We start from the raw sequence: 11,624 nt of genomic DNA, 5'->3' as shown, positions 1-11,624 counted from the left end.
TTGTTGATTCTCTGTTTGGCTTAGTTTTTAGGATCTTTGTTGTGGAGGGACGGCGTGGTGCTTCTGCCTAGACCGCCATCTTGCCGGAGTCTTCCTGGGTTATCTTTTTGTTGTTAAGGTTCTGCAGTATCTTGTAGATTTGAGATTCGACGCTGACTGGATTTGTCGTAGCCAAAATTTTTTTCCCAGTCTGTAGCTTGTCTTTTGACTCTTTTCGTGAAGCGGATGATGAGCTTAAGTGGTTGATTTTTTGGAGCTCCCAGTTATCTAGTTTCTCTTCTGGTGTTTGTGCATTATTACTTACGGTTTATATTGTTTATGCCATGTATTAGGGCTCCTAGCATTGTCTCTATTTTTTCTTCCATGATCTTTATCATTTTAGATTTTATATTTAGGTCTTTGATCCATTTTGAGTTAGGTTTTGCGCTTGGTGTGAGGTATGGGTCTTGTTACAGTTTTTTGCAGATGGATATCCGGTTACGCCAGTACCATTTGTTAAAGAGACTGTCTTTTCCCCAAATAATGGACTTTGGGCCTTTGTCAAATATCAGCTGCTCATAGATGGATGAAATTATGTCTGGATTTTCAATTCTGTTCCATTGGTCTACATATCTGTTGTTGTACCAGTACCAGGCTGTTTTGACTACCGTGGTGGTATAATAGATTCTAAAATCAAGTAGTATGAGGCCTCCCACTTTGTTCTTCTTCTTGAGTAATGCTTTACTTATCCAAGGCCTCTTCCTTTCCCATATGAAGTTGGTGATTTGCTTCCCTATCTCATGAAAAAAATGCTGTTGGAATTTGGATCGGGATTGCATTGTAACTATAGATCACGTTGGGTAGAACTGACATTTTCACAATGTTGAGTCTTCCTATCCATGAGCAAGGTATGTTTTTCCACTTATGGAGGTCTCTTTTGATTTCCTGCAGTAGCGTCTTGTAGTTTTCACTGTACAGATCTTTTACGTCTCTGGTTAGATTTATTCCTAAGTATTATATCTTTATGGGGGCTATTGTAAATGGTATTGATTTGGTGATTTCCTCTTTGAGGTTCTCTTTGTTGGTGTAAAGGAATCCAACTGATTCTTGTATGTTTATCTTGTATCCTGCAACTTTGCTGAAATTTTCTACTAGTTCCAGTAGTTTTCTTGTGGATTCTCTGGGGTTTTCTGTGTATAAGATCATATCATCTGCAAATAGAGATATTTTGACTTCTTCCTTACCAATCTGGATGACTTTTCTTTCTTTTTCTAGCCTAATTGCTCTGGCTAGGACCTCCAGCAAAATGTTGAGTAAGAGTGGTGATAAAGAGCATCGTTGTCTGGTTCCTGTTCTCAAGGGGAATGTTTTTAAAGTCTTTCCATTTAGGATGATGTTGGCTGTTGGCTTTGTATAAATGCCCTTATATGTTGAGGAATTTCCCTTCTATTTGTATTTTGTTGAGTTTTTATCATAAATGGGTGTTGGACTTTGTCAAATGCTTTTTCTGCATTAATTGGTAAGATCATGTGTTTCTTGTCTTTTATTTATGTGACAGATTACATTGATTGTTTTTCTAATGTTGAACCATCCCTGCATACCTGGTATAAATCCCACTTGATTATTGTGAAATTTTTTTTTTTTGATATGTTGTTGAATTTTATTGGCTAGAATTTTCTTGAGGATTTTTGTGTCAATGTTTATGAGGGATACTGGTCTGTAATTTTCTTTTTTTGTGGTGTCTTTACCTGGTTTTGGTATCAGGGTTATGTTGGCTTCACAGAATGAGTTTGGGAGTATTGCATCCTTTTCTATGCTTTGAAATACCTTTAGTAGTGGTGGTGTTGACTTTTCTCTGAAAGTTTGGTAGAATTCTCCAGTGAAACCGTCCAAGCCAGGACTTTTTTTGTTTGGGAGTTTTAAAATTACTTTTTCAATCTCTTCTTTCATTATATATTTAGTTGTTCTACCTCTCTTTGTTTTTAGGTAATGAGTTTCTAGAAATTTGTCCATTTCCTCTAGGTTTTCAAATTTGTTAGGGTACAATTTTTCATAGCATTCTGTTATGATTCTTTTAATTTCAGTTGGGTCTGTTGTGATATCATTTCTCATTTCTTCTATGACTTATTCGCTTCCTCTCCTGTTTTTCTTTTGTCAGTTTGGCCAGTGGTTTATCGATTTTGTTGATCTTTTCAAACCAGCTTTTGGTCTTGTTAACTCTTTCAATTGTTCTTCTACTCTCTATTTCATTTAATTCTGCTCTAATTCTTATTATTTCCTTTCTTCTGGAACCCAAGGGCTTCTTTTGCTGCTCTCTTTCTATTGTTCCAGTTGTAGGGTTAATGTTTTGATTTTGGCCCTTTCTTCTGTTTGGATGTGTACATTTGCTGCTATAAACTGACCTCTGAGCACTGCTTTTGCTGTGTCCCAAAGGTTCTAGTAGGCTGTGTTTTCATTGTCATTTGATTCTTTGAATTTCTTTATTTCATCCTTAATTTTTTCTATAACCCAGTAGTTTTTGAGCAAGGTGTGGCTCAGTTCCCATGTATTTGATTTTTTTCCCTTGCTTTTTCTGTTGTTGATTTCTACTTTTATGGCTTTATGGTCAGAAAAGATGCTTTGTTTAATATTTCGATGCTTTGGATTCTGTTAAGGCTTGCTTTATGCCCTAATATGTGGTTTGTTCTGAAGAATGTTCCATGGGGGTTGGAAGAGAAAGTATACTACTGCTGTTGGGTAGATTGTTCGGTATACGTCCACGAGATCAAGTTGGTTGACTGTAGCATTTAGATCTTCCGTGTCTTCACTGAGCTAGATTTTCTAACTCTTTAAATTAACCAAATTATTATACAAAGCAAAACCCTGAACATACTTTCTTGTTCATATGAAGACATGCATCATGGAGTTAAAAATTTCATGGGAGAATGAACAAACTAAAGCTTTACATAACAACATGGATCAATTTCACAAACATAATGCTGAGAGAAATAAGCCAGACACAAGAAAGTACATGGTGTCTACAGTTCAAAAATAGGCAGAACTCATACATGGTGTTATAAGTCAGGATAATGGTTTTCCTTGGAAAAGAAAAGAAACGGGGTAAAGGGGGGGTGGTCTAGAATGCTGGGAATATTCTGTGTTTTGAACTGGGTGTGGGTTACATACGTGTGTTCATAAACTCATAAAATTGTATGCTTATGATACGTGCAATTTTCTGTATGTTAAAATTAAACAACAAGCTTATGTTATAAAAAAATTTCATGGATTTTAGGAGTTCACTTGGATCCATTTTAAGTTTTTCTCTTTTAAAAACTATAATTGAAGACAACGTCCACTCTATGGTTCAATATCTTTTACACAAAGGCTCAAGCAATATGTCTACCTGAATTTAGTTGCAGGAGAAAGTTTATCTCTGCAGTTAAATATAACTGCTTTCTTTTGTTAGACATATGAAAAACAATATGAGCCAACATATTTTCCATTTTGTCTTAACTGTCAGAAAACTTCAAAAACTTTAGTGCTCAACGGTATTAATCAATCCATCTCTGAGAAGAGAGAAATCACCACCTGTAGTGGGTTGAATGATGGCCCCCAAAATGATACGTCCACGTCCTAACCCCTGGAACCTATGAATATGACTTTATTTGGAAAAAAGGTCTTTGCAGATGTAATTAAGTTAAGGATCTCGAAATGAGATAATCCTCAATTATCCGGGTAGGCCCTAAATCCAATGACAAATGTCCTTGTAAGAGACAGAAGGGAAGAATACAAACAGAAAAGAAATCTTGTGAAGATGGAGGCAGATATTAGAGTTATACAGATACAAGCTAAGGAACTATTGGAGCCATTAGAAGCTGGAAGAGGCAAGGAAGGATTCTCCCCCAAAGCCTTTACAAGGAGTGTGGCCTTGCCAAGTCCTTGAGTTGGGACCTCTGGTCTTTAAAACCATTAGAAAATAAATTTGTCTCAAATCATTGAGTTTGTGGTAATTTGTTATGGCAGCCCTAGGAAACTAATACACAGTCTGAAGAAGCAGATGCAACCCGGCTCAATTTTTATTTCAAATTGTCCCATTTTCATTATGCAAAAGGGAGTGATCCCTAAATCCTTTTTGTAAGTGGGTATGGATGGTGCAAATGGTTAACGAGCTCAGCTGCTAACTGAAGGGTTGGAAGTTTGAGCCCACTCAGAGGTGCCTCAGAAGAAAGGCCTGGCAATCTACTTCCAAAAAGTCAGCCACTGAAAACCCTGTGGAACATAGTTCTACTCTGATTCACAGGGGCTGCCATGACTCAGAGCCAACTCAACAGCAACTGGTTTTATAATAAATCCTAAACAAATAAAGAATAAATTTTATGTTTAAGATATACTTAAAACTGAACAATCTGTTTAGAGAGTCACATAACAACAATAAGCACACATTAAATAGAATAACAGCTGAGTCTCTAAATTCTGTAAGAGTTTACACAGAATTAAAGCTATATGTAAAAGCATCCTGGGATTGCTAGAAAGAATATAGTTATTATAGGCTGGGAACACAACACAAAGGCAAAATGGGCAGAACTATTATGTACTGGAAATAGAAGCAAAGGAGCCAAACTGAGAGATGGCCTGAAACACTCCATTAATGCAAATTACAAAACCAGGTGGTTAAAACTATATCATCAATACCAAATCCATTAGAAGGGTAGATTCTGAGAGTAAAAAATGGAAAAATGATCTTTTTTTTTTGAGCCAAAGAAACCGACAGCCCCCCCAGGAAACATATCTCCTCTACTGAATGTGCAGCCCAAGAAGTGAATGATTAGCATATACTTGGGATCTCCAAGTTTTGAAAATGTTGGGAGTAGAGGAAGAGGTTGATCTGAAGCGGGGTGCCTGGACAGGGCAGCCTACAGCTGAGGTTAACAGCATGTCTTCCAGACAAGGATCCCACATATCACTACTTCTTTTTATCATGGTACTGGAGGCCATACTAGGGTAATAAAAGGAAAAAAAAAAAAAAAAAGTATAAGGATTGGAAAGAAGAAACAAAACTCCACATTTGAAAATGGTATCATTATATATGCAGAGAACCAAAGGAATTCTCATATAAATTATTAGAATGCTAGATACAAAGTCAATATATAAAATGTAAATCTATTAGCAGAAAGTAAAATTAAATAGAAAAAATAATGCCAATAACTACTTCATGGAAAACAAAAAATCAAATGCTCAGGAGTAAATCTAACAAAGATGTGTAAGACCTCTGCACATAAAACTATGAAATATTATTGGGAAAAAATTAAATAAGATCCTAAAGAAATGGACGGCTATACCATGTTCAAGGATTAGAAAACTCACGTAAAGATGGTGATTTTCCCCAGATTAATGCAGAGAGTCAATGCAATCCCAATCAAAACCCAAATACTTTTAAGAGGGTTTCCAAGGAGCAGCTGGTAGATTCGAACTGCTGACTTTTTGGTTCGTAGCCAAATGCTTAACCACTGCACCACCAGGGCCCCATCGGTTGAATGGTGTTCCCCAAAATAATATATTATGGTCCTAACCCCCAGTATCTATGAACTGTGACCCTGTCTGGAAATAGGGTCTCTGAATACGTAATCAGTTAAGTCAACATGAGGTAATACTTGCAGGCAGGGCAGGTCCTAATCCAATCTGAGTGCTGTCCTTATAAAAGAGAACAGACATAGACAAACAGGAGAAAGTGTGCCATGTGAAGATACATCTACAAAATAAGGAACAGGGGAGAAACACCTGGGGCTACCAGAAGCTGGCAATGACAAGAAAGGACCTTCCTCTAGAGGCTTTGGAGAGAACATGGCCCTGACAACATCTTCAGTGAGTTCAGACTACCAGCCTCCAGAACTTTTAGACAATTTCTGTTGTTTAAAGCCACCCAATTTATGGTATTTTGTTATGAAACCTCTAGGAAATTAATATAGAGGGAGTGGGTGGAACCTCACAGTCAATTCTAAAATTAATATGTAAATGTGAAAGGCCAAAAATAATCAAGATGCCCTTGAAGTGGGAGAACAAAGTGGGATAATTTGATCTACTAGATACCAAAACATAAAAGCTACAGCAGTTAGGAAGATATCCCAGTGGGTACAGGTATAGACAAATAAACCAATTGAACATAATAGAGAAACCCGAAACAGACTCATACAGACAAAGTGGGAAAGGATGGCCTTTCCTGTAAGTGATATATGCGATCAATTGGCTATCCATGTGGGGAACAAAAAAATCAAGTATGACCCTATCGCACATCATGCACAAAAATCAATTTCAGACGGATTATAGTTATAAATGGAAAAACAAAATTATAAGCCTTATAAGATTAAATAGAGATTATCTTCATGATCTCAAGCAGAGAAAGAAGTCTTAAAAAGGCACAAAAAACTAACCATAAAGATTAATAAATTGGATTACGTTAAAATTAAAATCTAATGTTCTACCAAAGACACCATTAAGAGAGTAAAACGGGAAGCCAGAGAATTGAAGATGATACTTGCCAGGGCTTTGAACCGGTGAGAATCTGCATTTCTACCCCAGATAAACTGACTCAGAATATACAATTTAACAAGATCTCCAGCTGATTCTTATGTATACATACGACTCACCTAGGGAACTTGTTAAACTGTAGATTCTGATTCAGTATACCTGGAGTGGAAAAAAAAAATTCTTTGGGTGTGGGGGTGGGTTATCAAACCGAAATGAACTGGTTTGAAGCCCTGATATTTGCATCCCAGTGAAAAGAGCTCATATCCAGAGTATGTAAATAATTCCTACAGCACATACAAGACTTGAACAAGAACTTTCCAAAAGAACACTAAATGGCCAATAAGCAAGCAGTAAAAGAAAGACCGGGTGATCTGCTTCCGTAAAGATCACAGCCAAGAAAACGCTATGGGGCAAGAGGAGATGTTACCTCAACACTCAAGGTTACCAGCTGCATAAACAACCCTGAGAAGTGACCTGGGTAAAAGAATAGTCAGGGCCATGATGTAGTGTTGGCACACTCAGCAAGACACAAAGGAGAGCAAGAGGCCCAAGGAGGACTCTCTTCCAACTGTGGTACACTGAGTTACAATCAAAATGCACTTCTTACTGTACAAAGTGTTTGAAAACATTAGTCTAGAAAATGTTTCATGCTTCTTAGCACAGCAAATTGTCTTTCTCCAGTTTCATATTACTACTTCTGTATGCGCATTCTATGACCACTCACTGAAAACTTCTTTTCCCCCCTCTGTATGCACAATGCTTTTTCACATGCTAGTTCCACTGTACCTTCTTTCGTTCTTTTTTATGTGGTTCACGAACTCATTCTTTCTCTAAGGTTTCTCCCTCCTCTGAAGCCTTTCCAGTCTGTTCATGAGAAGCTGTCACACCTTCTTCAGTGCAAAGCACTCTATAAACCCTGTGGTTATAGTTACTGTTCTCTATCTACTCCCTTTCCCCAACTGGACTGTGAGCCCTTTGAGAGTAGGCTGCTTTTCTCATTTATCTTTGCATTTCTAGTACCTAGAAATACAGATAATAATACCTTAATTTGGGCTTAGCAAGGAACAACCAGAGCAAATGTATCTTGATCTCATAAAACTGAATTCTCTCCAGCAAAAGAACTGCTCTTTCCAAAATATTGCTCCTTCTAAAGTCTTCAGAATACTCACCATTCACTGCTTGGGATTCACAGTTGTACTGGTTTAGAACGGGATATAGCATCACTTCAGTGGGTTATCTTCATCCAGAAGACTCTGTCTTCAAACTTTCATCCTAGGAACAAACCAACATAGCTGGCTAGGATTAGAGAAGTAAACATTACAAACACTGAAGAGCACACAAACGGGGTGACAGAGACCTCCCTCCAGAGCAGAACAAGGAGAAAACACAATTTTCTTCAATTGCCAAAAGGAGGAGGAAGTAGGGCAAAAGGAATTCACACTTTTAACCCAGTACAGCAAAGGGAGAACTTCCTGGTGATTTCCCAAGGCCCTTCACTTCAGCTTCTAAGTATGTGCCTTAATTTCTCTAACAAGCTCCATGCCCTGACTGATGGATGTCCTATCTCACCTAGGCTCCACGACCATGACTTTCTTCTTCAGCCCCATATCTAGGCCAGGTCTAAAACAACTTGGACCAATGTGTGGTAGGCATTACCTCAATACCAGAGGCTTCATGATGTGCTTCTTCATATGCCTCTATGACCTCGGTGTCTGACAGCACAAGTTGGCTCAGAGCTTCAGAGGGTCCAGTGTCTCTTACAGCTGACCTGCCTGAAGTGCTGACAGGAGGACTCAGGGAAACTGTGCATCCTTTTGTAAAAAAGATGCTACTCTGAGGAATGGACACCCATTTCACCTTCACAAAGAGTGTCCCTGCCTGTCTACAGCGTGGACCAAAAAAATCTGCAACTGCTATTAATTTGGTGGTCATCTTGAATCTCACATGAATAAATTTCAGGGATCAAAAGAACTGTAGGCCTGTTACCCAGGGGTCAGAAATCAATTAAAATAAAAAATAATAACAAAGTAATTTTTATGTTCAGAACTTTCTCCTGAGTTTCACATGTGAACATATAGGAGTTTGGGTTTCAGGGTTGGGGGTTTGGATTCGGAAATTAGGAAACTGTCTGGTGAATAGCTCTACTGAGATTCCCACAGACCTAGCAAAGACATTCTCCAAATGTAGCTCATTAAGCTTCTACCACCTTTCAAATCTGAGTCATTCAAACAGATCCATGAAAGTCATCCTAAACCACTGCCAACCCCAACTCCACAACGGTTCCCCAAGTTTGTCCCATTCTTATACCTTTGCATATGCCACACCACACTCTGAGAAACACTAAATGCAAGGATCAGAAGCACCTGAAACTCCTTGGGAGGTTTGTTAGTTTTACTTCAGGAAGCTCAGTCAAGTTGAGAGGATTATTAGGTCAATAAGCCAAAAAGCCTGGAGCTGAGTAAACAAGAATTTTGAATAATTATCTATTGGGATTCCTACCTAAAAAGACCTAAATCTGGACAATGAATAACGAAGACTGAAGAAGAACTGATGTCTTTGAATTATGGTGTTGGCAAAAAATACTGAATATACCATGGACTGCCAGAAGAACGAACAAACCTCTCTTGGAAGAAGTACAGCCAGAATGCTCCTTAGAAGTGAGGGTGGCAAGACTTCATTTCACATACTTTGGACATGTTATCAGGAGGGATCAGTCCCTGGAGGACATCATGCTTGGTAAAGTAAAGGGTCAGTGAAAGACAAGAAGACCCTCAAGAAGACGGATTCACATAGTTGCTGCAACTATAGGCTAAAACATAGCAACGACTGTGAGGATGCTGCAGGACCGGGCAGTGTTTCGTTCTATTATACACGGGGTTGCTATAGTCGGAACTGACTCGACAGCACCTAACAACATCTTCTGCCAAAAGGTCACAAATCCATGTAATCATCCCTGAGTGCAAAGGACAAAGAAAGGAAGAATAATACTTCAGTAATGCCAGATTCAATAAGGATATGTGGTTCCTGTCTGACCAACCAACATTATTTCCAATCTCAAAATTTAATTATTTTTCACTATAATACTGGTAGCAACAACCACCAAACAAAAACAGAAAAACAAAACCTTGTGCATTAAAAGAATGACAACTCAGAGAAATAAAAACAATGCTTGAATTAATGAAGTTTGCTCTTACTTAACCAACACCAACTACATAATGGTATATAATTTTAAAACGGTTTACCTTACAGTTATAAAACTATTTTCAGAAGCAGATGTGATTTTAGAGCCTTAGTCAGTGATTATGTTGATGGAGTCCCTTTTTAGTGACTTCTCACTTCTTCAATATTCCAAGAGACCAAGTGTCAATTAAGGCATTAACTTTTATCATGCCCTTCTTTTGGTGGAAACTTCTGATATGGAAAAAAGATCTTTGGCATATCTTCACTACATAAATCACTGATGACACTTCCTTTTGGCATGTATTCTCTGGTGTTTAGTAAGATTAGAGCTCCCATGGAAAGCTTTCCCACATTCATATGGGTTCTCTTCAGTATGGATTCTCTGGAGGTGAATAAGGGTTGAGATCCGGCTGAATGCTTTCCCACACTCTCCACACTCATAGCGTTTTTCTCCTGAGCGAATCCTCTGGTGGTTAATAAGGGCTGAGTTCATGTAGAAGGCCTTCCCACACTCCTTAGACTCATATGGCTTCTCTCCTGTGTAGACTCTCTGATGTTTGATCTGGGCTGAACTCACATTGAAGGCTTTCCCACACTCATCACATTCATAAGGTTTCTCACCAGTGTGGATTCTTTGATGTTTGGTAAGGTCTGAGCTTACACTAAACGCTTTAGCACACTCGTTACATTCATAGGGTTTCTCTCCATTATGTATCCTCTGATGTATAATCAGGAGTGCCCTCACACTGAAGGCTTTCCTACACTCATTACAAGTATAGGGTTTCTTGCCAGCGTGGATTCTTTCATGCACGGTGAGGGTTGAGCGCACACTGAAGGACTTTCCACAATGATCACACTCATAAGGTTTCTCTCCAGTATGTATTCTCTGATGTCGAACAAGGACTGAGCTCTGGGTAAACTTCTTCCCACACTCAATACATTTATACCTTCTTTCTTCTGTGGGCCTGCCCTCATGATTGTCTAACTGGTCCTCATATTGAGAGGCTTTTTCATACCCAGGAACCTGCAAAGTATCCCCATTATATGTGCTGGGGACCTTCTGGTGTGGGACCATCCTTACAAAAATCCTCCTTCGGAGCTGATAAGCTGTTCACACCTCTAGCCTTGATTCCTAAAACAATAAACAGATTTTCAAATGTGGTTTTTCTCTGCTGCCAAAGCAATACGTGATGCAGAGAGAGTTACTAGGAATCTCAAACATGGCCAGTAAGCCCAGTCACATGACACCCAGATTAAATGTTTTCATCTAATCTGTACCACGACACAATAACATCACAGAACTACTGGAATGAATGCCTAACTCAAATGGTTATTTAAATCCACTCTCTATAAAGATATCTAAAAAACAGAAACTGGATATAAATACATACAAAGACAACATATAGCTCCTTCTTAGAAGACTCTTATCATACTTATTTGGGAAACAAGACAGGAATTAAAGAGATTTGTAGATAGTAGAAGAAGGGAATATGGGAATGGAGGAGGCAGAACAAACAGATAATTACTGATATTGACAGGTATATCTTACTACTCACAGCAGTCCACACTCTTTGGGCTGAAATAGAGACATGGGGATAAAAGAAGCTTTGCCCATTTCTAAGTCACTACTATTGCTGCAGGTGCTGTTGCTATGATAAACAGTATCTTAGAAACAGAGATGCTTTGTCTCCTCTGGAACTGTGACAGAGGAGACCCTTCACCTCCCCAAAGGGAGCCCATTCCATCTTTATAATTCAGACCAACGTGTGAAGAACTTGATGGATTGCTGCCACTATTATCCTCTGGAAATCCCAGCTCTAACAAACCCAATTCCATCTCCAAACTTGATTTAATTTTTCTCCAAACCCAAATTATACTAATCATCCTTGTCTTTTTTTTCTTTTTACAAATTGTTTGTTTCAACAGTGATAAGTCAAGTTGATCCTTGATATGACATCATG

The 11,624-nt window shown here is 38.5% G+C and overlaps 1 protein-coding gene across 1 annotated transcript in view; it reads right to left on the bottom strand.

Moving 5' to 3' along the window:
• Nucleotides 1-6,651: 6,651 nt before the first annotated feature.
• LOC101358350 (zinc finger protein with KRAB and SCAN domains 8) overlaps nucleotides 6,652-11,624 on the bottom strand; it is a 32,366-nt gene continuing 27,393 nt past the window's right edge. The window contains exons 7-8 of the mRNA XM_023741406.1: nucleotides 9,726-10,613; nucleotides 6,652-7,755 (exon numbers count right to left, since the gene is read on the bottom strand). Of these exons, the coding sequence (XP_023597174.1) occupies nucleotides 9,938-10,613 (676 nt within the window). The 3' untranslated portion in view covers nucleotides 6,652-7,755; nucleotides 9,726-9,937. The remainder of the gene's footprint in view (nucleotides 7,756-9,725; nucleotides 10,614-11,624) is intronic.

Source organism: Trichechus manatus, unplaced genomic scaffold (genome assembly GCF_000243295.1).
Source record: "Trichechus manatus latirostris isolate Lorelei unplaced genomic scaffold, TriManLat1.0 scaffold00180, whole genome shotgun sequence".
Lineage (NCBI taxonomy): Eukaryota > Metazoa > Chordata > Mammalia > Sirenia > Trichechidae > Trichechus > Trichechus manatus.
The sequence above is the reverse complement of the archived record's forward strand: the minus strand, read 5'-3'. Positions and strand labels throughout refer to the sequence as shown.